At 35.9% G+C, this 17,966-nt stretch overlaps 5 protein-coding genes across 12 annotated transcripts; 2 read left to right on the top strand and 3 right to left on the bottom strand.

Moving 5' to 3' along the window:
* Positions 1-198: 198 nt before the first annotated feature.
* Positions 199-8,192, bottom strand: LOC123006954 (hexokinase type 2-like). 6 transcript variants are annotated; one of them, XM_044401911.1, is made up of 7 exons: positions 8,042-8,191; positions 2,153-2,315; positions 1,615-1,970; positions 1,229-1,328; positions 960-1,152; positions 475-907; positions 199-423 (listed from the first exon to the last, which is right to left on the bottom strand). In XM_044401911.1, the coding sequence occupies exons 1-7, from the start codon at positions 8,141-8,143 to the stop codon at positions 346-348; spliced, it is 1,425 nt and encodes a 474-aa protein (XP_044257846.1). In that variant the 5' UTR covers positions 8,144-8,191; the 3' UTR covers positions 199-345. The 6 variants fall into 6 exon arrangements, with proteins under 6 accessions (XP_044257846.1, XP_044257843.1, XP_044257844.1 ...); XM_044401908.1 differs by having other exon boundaries at positions 199-907; positions 8,042-8,192; XM_044401909.1 differs by lacking the exon at positions 8,042-8,191 and adding an exon at positions 7,708-7,854 and having other exon boundaries at positions 199-907.
* Positions 8,193-9,165: 973 nt separating this feature from the next.
* LOC123007256 (hexokinase type 2-like) lies at positions 9,166-12,244 on the bottom strand. Its single transcript, XM_044402446.1, has 5 exons — positions 11,923-12,244; positions 10,562-11,080; positions 10,074-10,173; positions 9,397-10,022; positions 9,166-9,350 (listed from the first exon to the last, which is right to left on the bottom strand). The coding sequence occupies exons 1-5, from the start codon at positions 11,947-11,949 to the stop codon at positions 9,264-9,266; spliced, it is 1,359 nt and encodes a 452-aa protein (XP_044258381.1). The 5' UTR covers positions 11,950-12,244; the 3' UTR covers positions 9,166-9,263.
* On the top strand, positions 11,104-14,948 carry LOC123007255 (Hermansky-Pudlak syndrome 1 protein homolog). 3 transcript variants are annotated; one of them, XM_044402444.1, is made up of 8 exons: positions 11,104-11,278; positions 12,680-12,827; positions 12,878-13,024; positions 13,072-13,184; positions 13,236-14,150; positions 14,216-14,360; positions 14,405-14,604; positions 14,661-14,946. In XM_044402444.1, the coding sequence occupies exons 2-8, from the start codon at positions 12,708-12,710 to the stop codon at positions 14,836-14,838; spliced, it is 1,818 nt and encodes a 605-aa protein (XP_044258379.1). In that variant the 5' UTR covers positions 11,104-11,278; positions 12,680-12,707; the 3' UTR covers positions 14,839-14,946. The 3 variants fall into 3 exon arrangements, with proteins under 3 accessions (XP_044258379.1, XP_044258380.1, XP_044258378.1); XM_044402445.1 differs by lacking the exon at positions 11,104-11,278 and having other exon boundaries at positions 12,594-12,827; positions 14,240-14,360; positions 14,661-14,948; XM_044402443.1 differs by lacking the exon at positions 11,104-11,278 and having other exon boundaries at positions 12,596-12,827; positions 14,661-14,945.
* A 102-nt stretch (positions 14,949-15,050) lies between these two features.
* LOC123007179 (cyclin-K) lies at positions 15,051-16,566 on the top strand. The gene is made up of 5 exons (XM_044402298.1): positions 15,051-15,087; positions 15,135-15,204; positions 15,259-15,374; positions 15,424-15,683; positions 15,731-16,566. The coding sequence occupies exons 3-5, from the start codon at positions 15,278-15,280 to the stop codon at positions 16,511-16,513; spliced, it is 1,140 nt and encodes a 379-aa protein (XP_044258233.1). The 5' UTR covers positions 15,051-15,087; positions 15,135-15,204; positions 15,259-15,277; the 3' UTR covers positions 16,514-16,566.
* On the bottom strand, positions 16,555-17,880 carry LOC123007180 (BRISC complex subunit FAM175B-like). Its single transcript, XM_044402299.1, has 2 exons — positions 17,622-17,880; positions 16,555-17,571 (listed from the first exon to the last, which is right to left on the bottom strand). Exons 1-2 carry the CDS (start codon positions 17,703-17,705, stop codon positions 16,669-16,671), a joined length of 987 nt encoding a protein of 328 aa, XP_044258234.1. The 5' UTR covers positions 17,706-17,880; the 3' UTR covers positions 16,555-16,668.
* Between the last annotated feature and the right edge of the window lie 86 nt (positions 17,881-17,966).

Here is a 17,966-nt window from a genome sequence, read left to right as displayed (position 1 = left end):
CATTAAAAAAAAGGTTCTACGATTTAAGTACCTAAACTGCAACATTTCAGTCGTTTCTAAAATTAAAGCGCGGCTAATTTATCACTTATTTTACATACATATATAAAAAATACAATTTATTTGTATAGATGGCAAGCCAATAAAAACAATTACGTTACAATATTTTACAATAAAAGTTTTCGTAAAACAAAAAGTACATACAACAAATAAATAACTTTTATTTTGATAAAATTTAACAAAAAATAGAGTTAGGAGCTACTTGTGTTATCTAATACCAATTCTAAATCGATTAGGGTTTGGTATGAGACATACCCTAATATTTACAAAAATAACCACTAGCTAACTTCACCGTTTACGCGAAGCTACGGCTGCTACTAACGCAGCCCCACGTCCGCTCCCATCTTCAGACAACATCAAATCAAACTGAAAAAAAAAAACATGAACTTTTGTCAATTTTTCCGTGTTGTGACATACCACAATCCCAGGATCGACCAACTCTGAAATCTTCTCCATCATCAAATTGTGGAAATGCGGGTGGAACCTATACAAAGACCCATCGATTCCGACCGTAACCCTCGGTTCTTTCATTTTATTCAAAAGAGTGGCGATTCCAGCCGACGCTAAATGTGCAGCTCTTCGCGAAATGCATTCGCAGACATACCTGACGTGAATACAGTCTTGTTCAGTCGCATGTTTCAAACCCAACTCCTCTAGAATCTCTTTGCAGTGTGTGAAAGTTCCTGGGGGATCACTCTCGATTTCGGAAACGTATTTCGTGTAAAATCGGTCGCGGGTGAACAGCTGATCGGAGCCTTTACCCCCAAACAGCAAACCTTCGTTTGTGAACCGCTCGAGGGCCAGTCTTACCAACTCTCCCATGTACATGCCGGAAATCATCTTTTCGTGCCTAACCGGAAAAAAATTGTGATTTCAAAAATAATTGACAATGTAATACTCACAATTGTTTTCCGGGATTCACTGTATGTTCGTCGACCTCACGATCATACTGAGTTCGTACGAAATCCAAGGCTCCGTCGTCGCCGAAAGCGCCCCATTCGCAGTTAATTAGGACTTTGCCGGAACCACGATCGGGTTCGTCGAACATTTCTGCGTTTTTCTGGTCTTCAACGTAGCACGCGTTGGTGCCGGTACCTAAAAAATCGAATCATTGATACGGGTACAGTACGAGGCGAAGGCGAGTGCGTAACCAAGCAAAACTATGACCTACCGATGATTAAGCCGATCTTGCAATAACGATTTTTCCATGCACATGACATGAGTGTTCCGGTGGTATCGTTTAAAATGGCACAAACCTCAATTTGAATATCCTATAAAGGGATAAAGCATGCATGAGGATAAATCAAGTGACAAGTGCAATCATGTATGCATGCATCTGCATTGGTGCATCCGATTGGTGTGAAACTCACCGATTATAATACCAACCCGACAGTACCGATTTTTCCAAGCGCAAGACATTAAAGTCCCTGTCGAGTCATTTAAAATCGCCATTATCGAAATAGTAATATCCTGAAATTCAATACCGAGGGGTGATATTACTGACTGAGATGCATGCACTGTCTCCAATTATTTGTTTTCTCATTTTTAAGTACTCACCCCGCGTCTGTCGATGGCATCTTTCAGCATTTGGACGACGTCGTTTCCGATGACGTTCGAACAATTGAAACCTTTAGTCCAACGTTCCAAAATACCCTTGGTTAGTCCTTTCTGCATCAAGGGGAAACTAAACGTAAAACCCAGCGGTAAAACCTCGTTTTGGATTTTCTCATCTTTGGCGAATTTCGCCAAACAGTCGGCGATGTGGTCGAAAAGTTGTTCACCGGAACCCAACATGATGTGTTGAGGAATTGCGAAAATTTTCGATCGCATTTCGAAATGATTTTTACTCAATTCGATCAAAAGGACACGGAAATTCGTACCACCAAGATCCAACGCCAGGAATTTGCCCGTTTCTGAAAAATGCAATTCTCATTCAAGTGTGAACTCGACTAAAGGTCATTGGCTTTGTTTACTAATAATCGAAGGTGTAGCTACGGGAGGTAGAATGTACATACATAGCCTAACGAATATTTTAACATAGATAATTAATTTGATGCCGCACTGTAGTTCCTTGTGTTAGGTAACTAATATTTACCTGATCCATCAGGGAGATCTTGAACGTAGGTGATAAAACATTTTACAATGGATGTTGGATGGGTCGCTTTTGCGAGACCTTTTTTCAAATCGTTTAATAATTTTTTCTTGTATTCTTCGAGTTGAGCGTTATTGAGAACCAGTTCTTGACATTTTTCTCGGATCTGTAAAAATCACAAATTATTATATTAAAAAAATATGTTAGGTAAATGAATTTCTGTTTGCATATACAGACTGTTTGATATAGAGTGTTTTTCTTTTTGTTTTCCTGTTTTGTCAAATGTATTTCACTATTTCTCAAAACTATTTCCCACCTACGTCGCTTTGACATTAATATATCAAATGAAATAGTTTTGAGTAATATTAAAATACATTTGACAAAAGAGGAAAACCAAAAGAAAAACACTGTAAGACCTTATTGCTCAATAATTCTGGTATTTCGTGTTTTTTTTAATAAAATTGAAAAGTGCCAAATTTTATTTTGTCATTCAGCCGTAGTAGTGGCAATCTAGAATTTTGCTTATATATTTTTTTATTTATTCAATGTCTTAGTTTTTACTATAATTTTTCTTATGAATAAAAATTAAAAAAACACAGTTGAAAATGGTCCAGTCAAAATATATTAATTTTTTTTAATATTATTATTCATAAGAACGATTATAGTAAAAACTAAGACATTGAATAAATAAAATAAAATTATTAAGTCGCTTTTCTATTAATATTTCTGCCGAACAGGCGCAAAAAAGAGTTGTTCCAGCATTTATCAGATAATAACTAGTGTTTTAAAATATTAGTGGTGTCAATAACTACTAAAGTGAGAAACTTAAAAACGGTAGACGTGCAAAATGCTTTTAATTATCCTCTTGAAAAGTACAAATACCTTGAAATATAGTGTCTTCTTAGAAAATAGACAATATACAAGGTGTTGAATCTGTTAAAACAAATTTCAAAAAATTTCTTCCAAAACAAAATTTTACGTTTTTACTCCCCCCTAAGGGGGTAACAATTTTTGATATCACCAATACTCAGATGCAAACTTTTGTAAATTTATGTCCACCGGTAGTGAGATAATTGAAAAAAGCTTTTTGCCCGCCGTCTTCAGAGAACGCTAACTCTTTCAGGAAGCATTTTCGGACATAGGAACCTTTTTCTGGACACCTTATATATTTTTCGTATTTAGAGTAAACCATTAGTTAGGAAATAAAATAATTTTGTTGGAAAAACTCATTCTCCTACTAAAAAAATTCGAAAAATCGGTATATGGAGCTGAGAACAACTAATAAAATATCATATTTACTGTTTTTACACATTATTTTTCATTTAAAATTATTACAGTGTGTCAAATAATGTGAACGAATGATTACTTTCAAAATGGGTTTTTAAAAAATAACAGAAAATTGAATCCAACACTAAGTAACTAATTATTGATAAAACTAAATCATGCATCGGAATCCTCAGAAAAATCAATACACGGTGAAAGTTTTTGATTAAAAAAATACGTTCATCTCCTTCAGAACAACTTTTTGTATACTTGGATTTTACAAATGTTATTCTTACAATAGTTTATCTGTTTATCGCTTCTTTCGAAATTAACAATCTAGGCGAAACACATTGTGCTGTCTTATCTTTGCAATCTTGAATCGTCTGGTTATAATAATTTTAAATTTCGATAAAACAAATCGACCTTTCTCTCTTATTCAATGACTTTTAATTAATTTCAAAATATATTTCTTGTTCGACCTTCTTCAGAAAACACCGACCTTAAAACCGGAAAGCCGATTCCACGCTAATAAATCGACTTATACGACATTTACATATCGGAAAAACGCAATGCAAAATTCTCAATAATTTAAAAATTATAATATAAGTCACTATGCCTTGTGCTCGGTTTATTAATGAATCGGTTGGTGGACACACACCCTCAATTTCGACCAACGAGCGTCCACCAACCAACCGACATCACTTGAGAAAACCTATACATACCACCGCTTGTGCTTGCGATTGTGAATTTCTTCTAAAACCCATTTTCTCACTTGAAAAATCGTAAAATCCGACTTGGACAACTGAAAAACCCACTATCGATAACGCCGATAACACGATATGAAAGTAACAATCGCGCCTTGAAACGTGTGTTGCGACCCGAACACTCACGAATATATAAAGTACGATAAGTTTTACGATCTCTCTCCCACACACTGGTTCATGGTACCTAGAACGAGCCTCCACGTCGGGAGAATGCGATTGGTCGAAGCCAGGGGTGTGGTAGTTGAGGTTGCTTGCCTGTGAATCGTCACGCAAGCTGAGGAAATGTTAGACAATCGGCTGCAAGGAAAAGGTTTCACAACCCAGACAAAAATGACGTGCTTTCACTCCGACAATTGAATAAACACTCCAATTCGTTTAAATAAAATCCAGACACGATTCTTATCTAAAGTTGTAGTTCTTGCGTCGGGCCGAAAGCTGCACTTTACGCAACGGGGAAACCCAATACTAATTTAAGCACCGAAACGAGTGTTTTAATAACTCATTTTAGTAAGTACTAGAAGGTTGACAACAAACACAAAACTGTGACTAAGGATAAAAAACATTACCTTGCATGTATCTCAATACATTAAAGCACTCAAAAGAGTGTTTTAATAATTTAAGTGCATACAAGCATCACTTGCTATGATGTAATGAGTCATTTTCCGCACGCAGTATGAAAATACCAATTATGGTTAGAAATTCCTGCTCTTGCTCCGTAATGTTCAAGACATGATGCAGCGAGTTTTATAGTCAACTTTAATCACTTTTTGATTTGTGTGATTATTTTGATTATTATCTAACAATGCTTTTAAATGAATCATTGAGTATGTAATTTGTGAATTTTTTACTTACAATCTGGTTAACTTGTACAACCATTTTTTTAAGTTTTTCACGTTTCAAGTTTCATTCACTTACTAAGAAAATTTCTGATAAGGTTCGGCTTATAAACTGATGACGTGATATATGACTTGGTATAATCTCATAATTGCTAGGATTAATGACATTATAAAGGTATTTATCAGAAAAATTATGTTGTTTAGGTATTTTTCATTTTATTTGTACTTGTTTATCTACGATTTTTGATACATAAATTTGATTAAAAAATAATTCTCTCGGAAATTTCGCTTTCACAGTTGTATTTCTAAGAATTTGTTGAAAATGTGGAAAAACAATAGTCTAATCCAAAGATAAGCGCGATATTGTAAAATTAATCTAAGAACGACTTGTCCAATATTCAATGTACAATAAATAAAGTAATAAAGATCAATTCAAAGATTACAGTCTTTATCATGTAGCTAATCTTTAATATTTGACACCCTATTCTTAGGAATTTAATTCGAATGGGAATTTCCGCTGGTCGATTGGTCGTCAAAGTGGGTCAATCCTTGTTTTTCGAGTCACGAATGACCCGAAATAATCATTACTTTTAAAGTTTTTCTGATGAAAATTTATATTTTAATGTTTGTTCACCATGGGACATGCAATTATTTTGTTATGTTTTCTAAAACCCTATCCATATTTTCCATATTTGTCACAATGAAATGAAAAATTGTTTTAAAACCAACTAATGCAATTAATATTAATTTTATTTCTCATTGTTTTCTTCTTGAATTCAAGTACGCAACCCGTTTGGCCTTTAGTACAAACATAAATGTCTGAGATGATGCAAAAACCATTAATATTACAGCACGGTTGTGGTATTCATAAAAGGTTGAATTTGGTAGGTGTGTCTCTGAGCATGCGCAGACTTTCGGACGTCAAGTTCAGGGAATATAAATCAGAAATTTTGCGGTATATATTATTCAAGGTGAAAAAATTATTGCATAAGCATGATAAGCAAATAATCACAATTGTATGAAAATTCGCACAAATACACCAACGTCACGAAAAAAAAAACGATTTTTGCAAAACAAAACAAAAAATAATGTCAATAACACGTCTCTCATTCAGGTTTTCAATTCATTTAAATTCCAACCGAAATTTCCATTTTTTTTTATTTCGTCTGGACTTACTTCAGGCGTCACGTAGTCGCACGTTTCGAACGTCGCTTGCACCATCTTCATCCCACTTGGTCACACACTCGTCGAGGTTACGTACGCGAAAGTCAGCTTCGTTTTGGGGCAAGTTGAGGTCACCTTCAGTGGTACTCTTCCCACCACACCCCCAAAACGATCGATTCGTGTCTGACGTCACGGGAAAGTGAACGCCACAAGGGTGCGCGAATAATGTTCTAGAACGTTTTGGGGGCTCGTCTGCCCTTGAAAACGTTAGATCGATCACGTTTAGGATGATCCGGAAATACACCGACCGGAAAACAAGTTGCAGTAGAGACTGAATCAGACGGAATAAGTCCGGTGGATGATTTTAATTAGTTTCAGAGCTTGGGGAGTTGGAATTGTTTACAGAAAATGCAAGGAATGCAAAGAAAAAAAAAAGGAATTTGGCGTCAACAGATACCAGTTAGAACGTTGGCAGTAGATGCTAATTTCTTTTTAATTTACATAAAAATGTGACTTGATAATCCACTTATTGCTCTAAGGTCGTTATTTTAGAATCAGAAAGTGAAAGCAGTTTTTGATAACAATTAAAACTTGTTCCAATAATGCAACATAACTGTTTATTTCATTAAATTAATATTACGGAACTAAATTTGTTTTAAATTAGCCAACTTTGGTTCAGTTTTATTTAATTATAGGAATTTTTCTCAATTCAAGGGTTTCTCTGAATCCATAGAAACTTTAAAGGAAATGACTATTTTAATGAAACAAATTTATTTCTATAAACGTACGCGATTTATAAAAATATAAAATTTTATATTTTTTTTTTGCAAAATCCGTCAAATATTGTGTAAACTCACAAAAATAATATTGAAATTAAATAATTAACTCCTTGAACAATTGCTAGTTGTAGGTGTAGATTACAATAATTATCAATACAAAAAGTACAATTAAAAATGGAGAAATAATAAGAAAAATGAAGCTAAACTAAATCTTTTATTCGCGAACGTCTACTAAATGTCACAATTAAAAGTTTTACCTTTTAGCTATGGAGTAAAAATTCTATTTTTACGCCTAAGCGTGTTTACTTTTACCACGACATACGTTTACCAAAGTTGTTTCTTTTCAATTGAAGTATTTTTTCTCTAATCGTGTTTTTTGCTCTTACAACGCAGTTATCATCTTTTCTTCTTTTTTAATGCTGAAAACTATATCCAATTGAGGAAGAAGATAGTGTTATTGATTGAATTGATTGAAATTTATTTTTTGATTGAGGTTTGACGTAAATATTTGTATTTTTTTTCGAGATTTTTCGTGTCAAATTGGGGAACCAAATGTGTGTTGGCCACGAAGGTTGGCAGTTTTCCGATTGTAAAATATTGTTATTGGGTAAAATTGTCCATCAAGGTAACCGGAATCCGGAAATGGACGTAAACTAGAACACACGTGAACTAACGATGAACTTGAATACTCAAGGTTTTCGACGCATTTAATCCGAAATAAAATTTGCACCAATTTAAATAAGAGGTCTTACTTGAGGGTCTGGGCATTCGGTGCGTGGAATAGGAAGGGGTCTGCACATGCAGGTTCTTTTCTGACTGGGGTGTTGTTTGGGATGCATTTTGTACGAAAATTTTGACACTAATAAAAATGACAATTTTTTAAAATTGTTTTAGATATCTAGATGAGTGACAAAAACTGGTCAGCGCTAGTTTTTAATAAATAACAGTTAGTAATAAAGCTAAATGAGCGGAATTAAATAATTACTTTACCACGTCATATGACTAATTGAACACGTTTAAAACGTAATGATGGATTTTGTTGAAGTCTCACAAGGGCAAAGATTTTTGTTGAAAAATAGAAATTACCTCGTTTGAAATTTCATTGTCGGAGTCGGTATTGAGCCCAATTTGGTCCACCTGAAGCCTCCCCAGGTCGTTAACACTTTCAATAATTTGCTTTAGTCGCATTTTGCAATTTTCAAACACGAACACTTTGAATACTGACACGCAATTGAAAAAGTATGTATGTTAATAGTCTCTTTATTTTTAATTCCTCAATACCCCTCCACTCTTCATTGATAATGATCATGAATATTGTGTAGTAAGAAAACCTACAGCCTGAAGATATTCCAACTTGCAAGACTGGTTACTTAAAAGGACGTAACATCCAATTAAGTTTTGATTGAATTTTATTCGGTCATATAAAAATCGAAGAAATTGTTTGATGGTTTGTTACGTCTGAATTTTAAACGGTTACTTCAATTTTTTGAAACAACAACAAACTTTTAATTACAAAAACACCACTGGGGTTTTGCTTTTAAAACTTATTTTAGAAAATTATTATTATTTTAAATTTTCCGTTGACTGATATGTTGATCAACAAATTACTGAATTTAGCTTTCTGTACCTACTTTAAATATTTTTACAGGTGGCCCATATATTGCCAAATGCCTGGAATTAGTTGGAAAATTATTGAAATTTTTTTCATGATTTATCAAATTTTTTGTTTTTTCGTATAAGTAAGATTTTTTTATTTTATCGTAAAAATTTGATTTTGATACACCTGGCACAAAATGACAGAATGAATGGGAAATGGGAAAGTATGTTTAAAATAACCCTTTAATACTTAAAAAAATATATATCAAGTACAGTTGGAGACAAAATATTTTGGTCGTCACTTTTCTGACACCGCAATGTAATTCAAGCTTTAACGTTAAAATGAATGACAATTTCGACGGCTATTATATTTTCCTATCAAAAATATGTACATACAACTATGTCAACTATGATTGACAGTGGCTAAAAATATGGTTAACAGTCCTAAAGCATGCTTTACAATTTAGTATCACTCAAGCGACATTAACGACCAAAGTATTTTGTCTCCAACTGTACCTGGTGTCAATTTTTGCCCAATTGGCATTTACGCTAAATGTTAAATGTCTTATTTTTTGGGGGGAATGACAGGCTAAGGTTCAAATGATTGCCCCAAAACAAATAAATTAATCTTTATTCGACTTTAACAAAAATAGATTTATGTATATTTGGCTACAGAATCGTCTCGAATGTAATTCCCGAGAAATCTAATTTTCTATTCTTTTTGTTGTGTTCGACAAGCTACAGCGGCGACCAAAGCGGCCCCACGTCCACTTCCATCCTCCGACAGCATCAAATCGAACTGCAAATCACAAATGGTTAAAATTTTTGCAAAAATTCTCACTCACCGTAATTCCCGGGTTGACCAAAGCCGAAATAGTTTTCATCATAAGGTCATGGAAATGTGGATGGTACCTGTAGACACTACCATCAATGGCCACTGTGACCTTCGATTCGTTCATTTTATTCAACAAAGTGGCAATCCCTGTCGACGCCAAATCTGCAGCTCTTTTCGACACGCATTCACACACATATCTCACATTGATACAATCCTGATCCGTGGCATGATAAATCCCCATCTCCTCTAAAATTTCCCTGCAACTTGTTATTTCCCCTGGAGGGGCATCCTCAATCTCTGACACGTATTTGGTATAAAATTTCCCTCGTGTGAACAAGGCATCCGAGGCTTTCCCCTCAAAAAGCAACCCTTCTTTTGTGAATTTCTCTAAAGCCAATCGAGTCAACTCCCCTATGTACATCCCCGAAATCATTTTCTCGTGCAGTTGTTTCCCGGGATTGACCGAATTTGCATCGACATCACGATCGTAGTCGGTTCGGATGAAATCGAGAGCTCCGTCGTCACCAAAAGCGCCCCATTCGAGGTTGATTACGACCTTTCCGGAACCATTGTTCACGTCGTCGAATAATTCGGCATTTTTTTGCTCTTCCACGTAACAGGCGTTACTGCCCGTTCCTGCAGAGGAAAATACAGGGGTTTGTGTGGAAATGCGGGAAATTCACGTACCGACTATTAGGCCGATGCGGCAATTGGGGTTTTTCCACGCGCAAGACATGAGGGTGCCGGTGGTGTCGTTCAGGATGGCACAGACTTTAATCTGGATGTCCTAAAGGAAGTTCAAAACTGCTTAATTGATTTTTTCAAATGTCTGGGAATCACACAACAAAACAAATAACACAGTAGCCAATAATTTTTACTGCATTTAAGATTGCAGTTGTATTATTGGTTGTCTAACTTCGGAATATGACACTTGTTTTATTAGTTGTTTAGCTAATAATTAATAATTCGAGGCGCTATAGTTGCGGTCCAACTAAAACCCCTTTTAAGCGTTATTATTTGTGAGTTTTAGGCAGATTTCAAGTCGAAAATCCAGACTCACCAACTATAACGCCAAATGGCCAAATCCAGGCTTAGCAATCTGAAATATTCTACATTTTTATCACTAATGATCACTAAAAAGCAATCTAGTTGGTTTCAAGTTTAAAGAAACTTACCCCCCGTCTCGCTATAGCATCTTTGAGCAGTTGTACAACATCGTTTCCTACACAATTCGAGCAGTTGAATCCTTTCGTCCACCGTTCTAGAATCCCCTTAGTTAGGCCTTTTTGCGTCAGGGGAAAACTGAAAGTGAAGCCCAAAGGCAACAACTCGGCCATGACTTGCTCTTGTTTCATGAACGAAGCGAGGCAATCGGCAATATGATCGAAAAGGTGCTCCCCAGAGCCCAACATGATATGCTGAGGAATGGCGTAAATTTTTGATCTCATTTCGAAATGGTCTTTACTTAATTCGATCAAAAGGACGCGGAAGTTTGTCCCGCCTAAATCTAGAGCTAAGAATTTTCCTTTTTCGGTGCCATTGGGTAAGTCCTGGACATAAGTTACGAAACATTTGACAATGGCTGTGGGATGGGTGTCTTTGCGGAGGCCCTTGTGGACATCGTTCAGGAATCGTCGAGAGATTTCTTTGAGGGTGTCAAGGTCGAGGTCGAGTTCTTTGCATCTGTCTTTGAGCTGTGAAAAAAATGAATCACGTTGTACTTAAAAGTTTTGGCTAATGAGACACGTGATTGGTGTATATAATAGATAATAATAATTGTTTGTTTATCATTTTATATACGCAATTTGAGCAGGATTGTGTTTGTGTTACTAAAACTGAAGTTTTATCACTTGATGACTTGATAAAATTCAATAGTAAATTAATAAAACAAGGTAAATATATGGGGGCACATATTTAATGAATGAATGAGATGAGTGTATTGTTTTTTTGAGCAAGTTTTCATTTAAGGATAATCCGGGTAAACACTTCAAGTTGTGTTATTAATTTAGCCACTTGGATTATTTTAATCACATTTATTATATGTTGTAATAAAATTGTAATTATTGCATGACCGTGAAAGAAAATGTGAAATACGTAGAATTGTGATGTCATCCAATTATCTAACCGCGCACTAGCCTTTAGTTCTGTTTGATTTTTAACTCGAAATAAAGCAGATTCACGAATTAATTTATGTTTACAATGATTGATCATTTTGAAGATGTGGCGCTTGTCAAATTTTTTATAAATAAATTAATTACGATAATTACAAATGTCATAACAAATAATGATACGTAATTTTTGCAGACAAAAAGATCATCCAATTAGTTCCTTAAATATTTGTGTACGTAAATATTTATTTTTACCTGGGCAAGTATCATGTAATCCCATCTATCATCTCTCTTACATAATAAAATTTCGTCATTATCATATAATTATGGCTTGCACGCTAAATAAGTATTTTTAAGACGATAAAAATTTGATAAAAAATCTTTGTTGTGAGCTCATTAGACTGAAGATAAAATTTGCGAAAACTCACCACTGGATCAACTTTTTCCGCTGCCATTGGTTCGACTAAACACGCACGTTTTATGTCTTCGATAATAAACCATAAGAGTTCTTTAAAAATTATCAGTATTTAGATTTTTGGGGTCGTTTATGGTTCACCTTCACTATCTAGCGCGTCCGTCGTCTAACACAAAGTCGATGTAAGTTGTGTCAAAAATAAATTTCGATCTTAAAATAACGAACGGATTTTCTTTCGCTGTTTATAAAGCCATTCATTATCGCACTAAAGTTTACTATTGCTGGGTTGTAAAGTCGAGATTTTTCATGCGCAGCGCCAAGGAAAGGAGTAATTGCATCCTTCGAGCGATTCTCCAACATTTTATACATTTTCCTGTTCGGTAAATTGACTTTTGTGATTTAAGAGCGCTAACGAGTAATTTGCGACAAAGTGCGAAAAGTTCAGGAATTTTAATCTTAATCACAAGAGCAAATAAGAAGATTTTGGAGATTTAATTTATTATTTATTTAGCTATGTTTCAGCAATCTTTCCAACGCTGAAAGGCATTTGGATATTTTTTTTGTATATTAATAAACAAACACCAAGTTTACTTTTAAATTTGTATTTTTTAGTGAAATAAATATTTATTTATTTCAATTTAGAGTGTTACATAATTATTGTTGTTGACAACTCAATATACATCACCATATTGTGGGTTGCGTCAACTTCAGGCGCTTAATTGACAGTTTAAATGTCACCGTCACAAATTTTTATTTTATCTCAATTTTAGCATTTCCAATGTTTGATTGTTGACTAAAATGCAGTGTTTGTTAATATTTGATCATCTAAACGATGTGGTGTATACAAAATGGGATGAAAAATTTTCAGAACACATTTATGAATTTGCGTCGCTCCAGGGCTTTGTAAATAATGCTGGGGTTCGTAACACTTATCACTCAATTACTTAGTTCTTAATTTACAATTCTAGGGCGGTAATGAACGCATTATTGACGATGATGCTCTTGTGCAAATTTTTTCTCCCATTATTACCTCCCAACGGATTATGAGTTGCCAGTTTGGTAATTCTTACACATCTATTCAGTGTGAGGATGGAATTAATATTTGTTTTGATGAAGTAGGTATTCTGGGGTTAATTGTGGTTAATAAAGTTTGCGTTTTTAGTATATGGGATATTTATTTGTGAGCGTAGCTCAGGATGACGTGCAAAGTATTAAAAAATATCTCAGTGTTTGTGTGACAATAGTCAGGTATTTATGTGGCCCTGATGTGTGTCAGTGAGTGTTTTTTGGTTTGTAATTTTTAATTATTGACGACTTTACATTTAGATTGAAGATGTGTGAAAGAAGGGCCGATATTGCGACGAGATTAATTGATAGTTGGGTTAAATTGCAAAACAGTGACCAGGCAGTGTTTGTTGAAGCGGTGGAACAGTTGGTTATAAATTCCGATGTCAGTTCTGTGACGCTTCAGGTGTTGCGCAAATCTGTTGAAAAGTTAATCTCAGCTGTAGACTGTCCCAAAATGCATGCAATGGTCTTAGTAAACAACAAGTTCCTTTCTTTATATTCTAGTCAAAGTGCCAAAGACTTATCCGCTGCAGATATTTTATTCTCGACGATTGTCTCGCAAGGCAGTAGCGAAATTTTTGAACAAAATCGCGAAACTCGAATTGACAGCTTCCAAATTTTGTTGGCGGGTTCTGACGCAACTCCTTCCTGTCTCTCACACGTTGTTCATGTTATTCCGATTTCCGAAGGCATAAATTTATTGTATTTGCTCGAAGTTGGTAACGTTGCAATCTCCTCAACGCTGTATGACGCTTTCCACCACTTGCACACCATGCAATTTATTCAGATACAAAAGGACGTGGACACACTAAGACCCGCGTTTGAAAATCTTGAATTGGCAATGAAGCGACTGAACGATGCACTCAAGAAAAGCAAAAATAATTCCATTGAAAATTTGGGTAAACAACTTGCGAAAAAATGGGATATTATCAGGAAAAAGTATCTTGATTTTATCAAAAGCAAGTCTGATGAGGCACTCTTACGGGCCGAAACGATGGCGTTGGGACTATTGGAGAATTTGAAACAGTTACTCGGTTTGACATCGATTGATGAAAAAATTGTTGAATCGAGTCAGAAGGCAACGATCGAAGTTGCGAAAATTGTCGCTGAGAAATTGAATAGCTATAATGAGTTTCTCAAGGTTAAATCGATCAGGAATTTTACTCTTGGATCATATCCTTTTTATAACAAGTGTCATAATTGTGTTTTTCATGAAATAGTCCTTAATCACATTGCACTAGAGATTCCCTAACGATTAATAAGTATTTAGAGGAATTCCCCGGATTGGTACATTTTCTCTACGTGGACCGTGTGAATCACAGAGTCACAGCCCCCACGCTTGATTTCAGCGCAGATGAAACAATTAAACTGACCAAGAATAAAGTAAAATCTCATTGTTGTTAAACTAAGTTGAATATTTTTTTAAGATTTGGGCGATGATCAAATTTTCAAGAAATCACTTACAAGAAGGAAATTTGTCGCTCATGTGGAAAGACACAGTTTTCAATTACTCCTATTTTTTGTGGTTTGAGGATACCAGCGGAACGCCAATGAAACCCCTGGTGTATCCTACAAATTCGTCCAAAGCCTTACCACTACCGGGATTGTTGGGCAACGATTTTTATCAGTAATAACAATAATAATAAAAAAAGAAAAAACCGAGATTTAATGGTAAATTTTCAGGAAATTGAAAGAAATTTGTTTTCCGAAAACAGCGTCAGCTAAAATACGATGTTACGAATTGTTTTGTGTTCATTTAAGGCTTGTGACAGCTTCCTGTGTTTTGGAACATACAAGACGGCTGGCTGCGACCATTTGGGAATTGAAAGGAATTAAATCTCACCCAATTGATTTATTATAAGTATCAAAATTTTGTCACCATTTTTTAAGTTTTGTACGTATTTGAAAGTGCAATAGACATACAATAAATGTTTTATTTCTTTCCATTATTTATTGTTAAGTTTTTACAAAATTTTGTGGACAATTACAAAAATCGGTTGTCGAATTCAGTAGCGCGGTGTTTTCGATCTGGTGAATATTCTCACAAAGTTCAAGTAGGCTTACTATCATTGGGAACTACTTGTGACTACTTGACATCTTGCATTTTGAGGTTAGTTTTGATTATCGAAGTTTTGATGCAAGAATTGTGGCTTTCAGTACGACTACAAGCACTTGCAATTGTGTTTTAAATATTCTTATTGCTGTATAAGTAATTAAACAGTTTATGGTAAGTTTTTTTAAAATATTTTTTTGTGGATTTACTTGATGTGAAGTGGCGCAGCCCCCTTGTCTGGTCTATAATGACGGGGTGGTACTACGATAAAAAAGAATTGCGAAATACACCCTCTGCCCAAGATGGTATTGATTACGAAACCGAAATGCGATACCGCAAGGAAGGTTTGTTTTTGTAAAGTAGTAGTTCGATAAAATCTGACGGTTTTTTAAGGGGCCCGATTTATTATTAATACTGGGGCCAAAATGGACCTCGGTTACAACACAACAGCGACTGGGGTTGTGTATTTTCACCGTTTCTACATGTTTCATTCTTTCCGTCAATTTCCCCGGTATGTAACAGCTTGTTGTTGCTTGTTTTTGGCTGGAAAAGTTGAAGAAACACCAAAAAAGTGTAAAGACATTATAAAAACCGCTCGAGGGTTGTTATCGGATCAGAAGTTTGCAACATTCGGCGACGACCCGAAAGAAGAAGTAAAAAGTTTGCAACTTGTGTTTCTTTCCTGTATTTTGTATTTTAGGTAATGACTTTGGAACGAATTTTGTTACAAACAATCAAATTCGACTTGCAAGTGGAGCACCCTTACAGTTATTTACTAAAATACGCCAAATGCCTCAAAGGCGACAAAAACAAACTCCAAAAAATGGTCCAAATGGCTTGGACTTTTGTCAACGACAGTCTTTGCACAACCCTAGCCCTGCAATGGGAGCCCGAAATAATCGCAGTGGCCCTCATGTACCTCGCTGGTAAACTCAGTCAATTCGAGGTGGTCGACTGGGTGGGGCGCACTGCTAAACACCTGCGCTGGTGGGACATGTTCGTCGAAGACATTACCATGGACCTCCTCGAAGATATTTGTCACCAAGTTCTCGACTTATACTCCCAACCGAGCACTAGTCCCGCCCCGGACAGCCCCCCACTGCCTCCAAGACCCACTTCGGCCAGCCGCAAGTCGACAAATGGCCAGGAGAAACCCGAAATTCCCGAAATGATACCTCCCATTAATACGAAAATTCCACCGCCCCCCGACGTCCCTCAGTATCCTTATCAGACATTTACAGGGGCGCCGCCTCCGGTAGCCCCGTATCCAGCACCACCGTATGCTGCGCCGCTGCCGGCACCACCAGGACCTCCACATTTAGCAGCGCCTCCCCCGGGGCCACCGCCACACTTGAGTGCCCCACCGGCTGTCTTTCCGCCCTATGTTACACATCCGCCCCCTTTTCCGCCAATGGGGCCACCGGCTGGGCCGTTTTATCAGTTAACACCACCCCCAGGGCAACATCCCCCGAGACCATACTAGTTTTAGGGCTTTCAGTGTTTTGTAAATTAAGGGAAATATTTTTTTTTTATTTACTGGGTGTTTTATTCCATTTTTTTTGTCACAAACAACTTAATTGTTATTTAAAAAAACGTAACAACTTTATTCAGAAAAATACTTACGTAACAAAATTAGTTTTAGTTTTTTTTATGTCTAGTTACCATTTCATGGCAGCCCTTCTGCGAGGACCCGGTACCCCTTTTTCCACCTCTACCTCTTGCACCTTTTGGTGAAGGACTAGACGTAGCATTTTGTTCAGCATTCCCAAAAATTGGGCTCTTCTGTATTTCTTTCGTTTTATTAACGGTGTTAGTTGGTTCAGAGTCTATATTCCCACATCCATTTGACTCCTTAACTTTGTCGTCTGCGTCCAATTTTCTGTTTTTCTCTGCTTTCAGCCTCTTATATTCTTTCTCCAATTCAAATACTCGCTTTTCAGCTTCTGCTAAATGATCAATGAGACTTGATGTATGTTTTTGTACGGCATTTTGAATCCTAGATATCATACTATTGCCTTGAGTGTCCTCCCCTTTACTTTTCACCTCATTAATAATCTTCACGACAATGTGAGATAAGGGTCTAGGACTCTTGTAGGTGTTATTGGGATCACTCAAGTTTTCAATGCGGAAACGCAAATGTCCCAAGTCATAATTACAATACCGCACAAAAGTCTGTCTCCACGAATGCGTCGACTTATTCTCAGAGCTGTCTTTTATCAACAGACAACACGTGAAGAACTCTGGGGGCACATTGAATAGAGTAATGAACTGTTTATGCAAAATACGGTCGCGAAATGTGAAATCAAAGCCCGAGGCATGTTTGTATTTGTACCACGCCAACACACGTGGGGTTAAGTCACCGAGGAAGTTTTTGATTTTTTCCGCGTTCACTTTACCAGCTTGGTTATGAAAGTAGCAAGGATCGGGCCATGGAATGGACCCATTGAAACGGATTTCTCTCGAAATGTGAACTTGTCTCAAGTCGTTGTCTGTTATTGTTTTTGTTTCCTTTTCTATAATTTCACCCAATAAAAACCCCACCTGAAAGTCGATTTTTATAAATTTGAAAAGGCTTTGTAATGCAAACTTACTTGACAATATTCACTTTTTGTATTGTCACGGAGAAGAAATGAAAATGCGGGGCCCGAAAAAGTCACTGTGAGTGTTTCAGTCATTTTCAGGTCTCGTTCTTGAACCAAATTGAAATATTTTTGAGAAAAAAATGTTTAGAGGTTATATTTGAAACCCCGATGCGCTCAGAATACTATTATGTGCACAAAAACTTACAAACAATATTAAATAGTACTGCTAGACTATACGAATTGTTGTGGATTTATTATAATAAAATATTATTTAAATAAAAGTATTTATTTGGCGACAAACTATTTTAATTGTAAGAATATAAATAAAAAATAAGGCTCGTCGCGCATAGGGTT

This window comes from Tribolium madens, unplaced genomic scaffold, assembly GCF_015345945.1.
Source record: "Tribolium madens isolate multiple individuals breed KSU strain unplaced genomic scaffold, Tmad_KSU_1.1 Scaffold_3;HRSCAF=73;Tcas5.2_LG2, whole genome shotgun sequence".
NCBI classification, from domain to species: Eukaryota; Metazoa; Arthropoda; class Insecta; order Coleoptera; family Tenebrionidae; genus Tribolium; species Tribolium madens.
Note: the sequence above shows the minus strand (reverse complement) of the source record. Positions and strands in the feature narration are given on the sequence as shown.

Coding starts and splice junctions, on each gene's coding strand:
- LOC123006954 (XM_044401908.1), bottom strand. CDS start 8,143: ATGCGACTAAAGCAAATTATTGAAAGTGTTAACGACCTGGGGAGGCTT. Junction 2,316..8,041: donor ACAATGAAATTTCAAACGAG/GTAATTTCTATT, acceptor TGATTTTTACAG/ATCCGAGAAAAATGTCAAGA. Junction 1,971..2,152: donor AGATCTCCCTGATGGATCAG/GTAAATATTAGT, acceptor TGCATTTTTCAG/AAACGGGCAAATTCCTGGCG.
- LOC123007256 (XM_044402446.1), bottom strand. CDS start 11,949: ATGGCAGCGGAAAAAGTTGATCCAGTG. Junction 11,081..11,922: donor CGGAAAAAGTTGATCCAGTG/GTGAGTTTTCGC, acceptor TTTTTTTCACAG/CTCAAAGACAGATGCAAAGA. Junction 9,351..9,396: donor TGGTCAACCCGGGAATTACG/GTGAGTGAGAAT, acceptor TGTGATTTGCAG/TTCGATTTGATGCTGTCGGA.
- LOC123007255 (XM_044402444.1), top strand. CDS start 12,708: ATGCAGTGTTTGTTAATATTTGATCATCTAAACGATGTGGTGTATACA. Junction 12,828..12,877: donor GCTTTGTAAATAATGCTGGG/GTTCGTAACACT, acceptor TTACAATTCTAG/GGCGGTAATGAACGCATTAT. Junction 13,185..13,235: donor TGTGGCCCTGATGTGTGTCA/GTGAGTGTTTTT, acceptor CTTTACATTTAG/ATTGAAGATGTGTGAAAGAA.
- LOC123007179 (XM_044402298.1), top strand. CDS start 15,278: ATGACGGGGTGGTACTACGATAAAAAAGAATTGCGAAATACACCCTCT. Junction 15,375..15,423: donor AATGCGATACCGCAAGGAAG/GTTTGTTTTTGT, acceptor CGGTTTTTTAAG/GGGCCCGATTTATTATTAAT. Junction 15,684..15,730: donor GCGACGACCCGAAAGAAGAA/GTAAAAAGTTTG, acceptor TTTGTATTTTAG/GTAATGACTTTGGAACGAAT.
- LOC123007180 (XM_044402299.1), bottom strand. CDS start 17,705: ATGACTGAAACACTCACAGTGACTTTTTCGGGCCCCGCATTTTCATTT. Junction 17,572..17,621: donor CAAAAAGTGAATATTGTCAA/GTAAGTTTGCAT, acceptor ATCGACTTTCAG/GTGGGGTTTTTATTGGGTGA.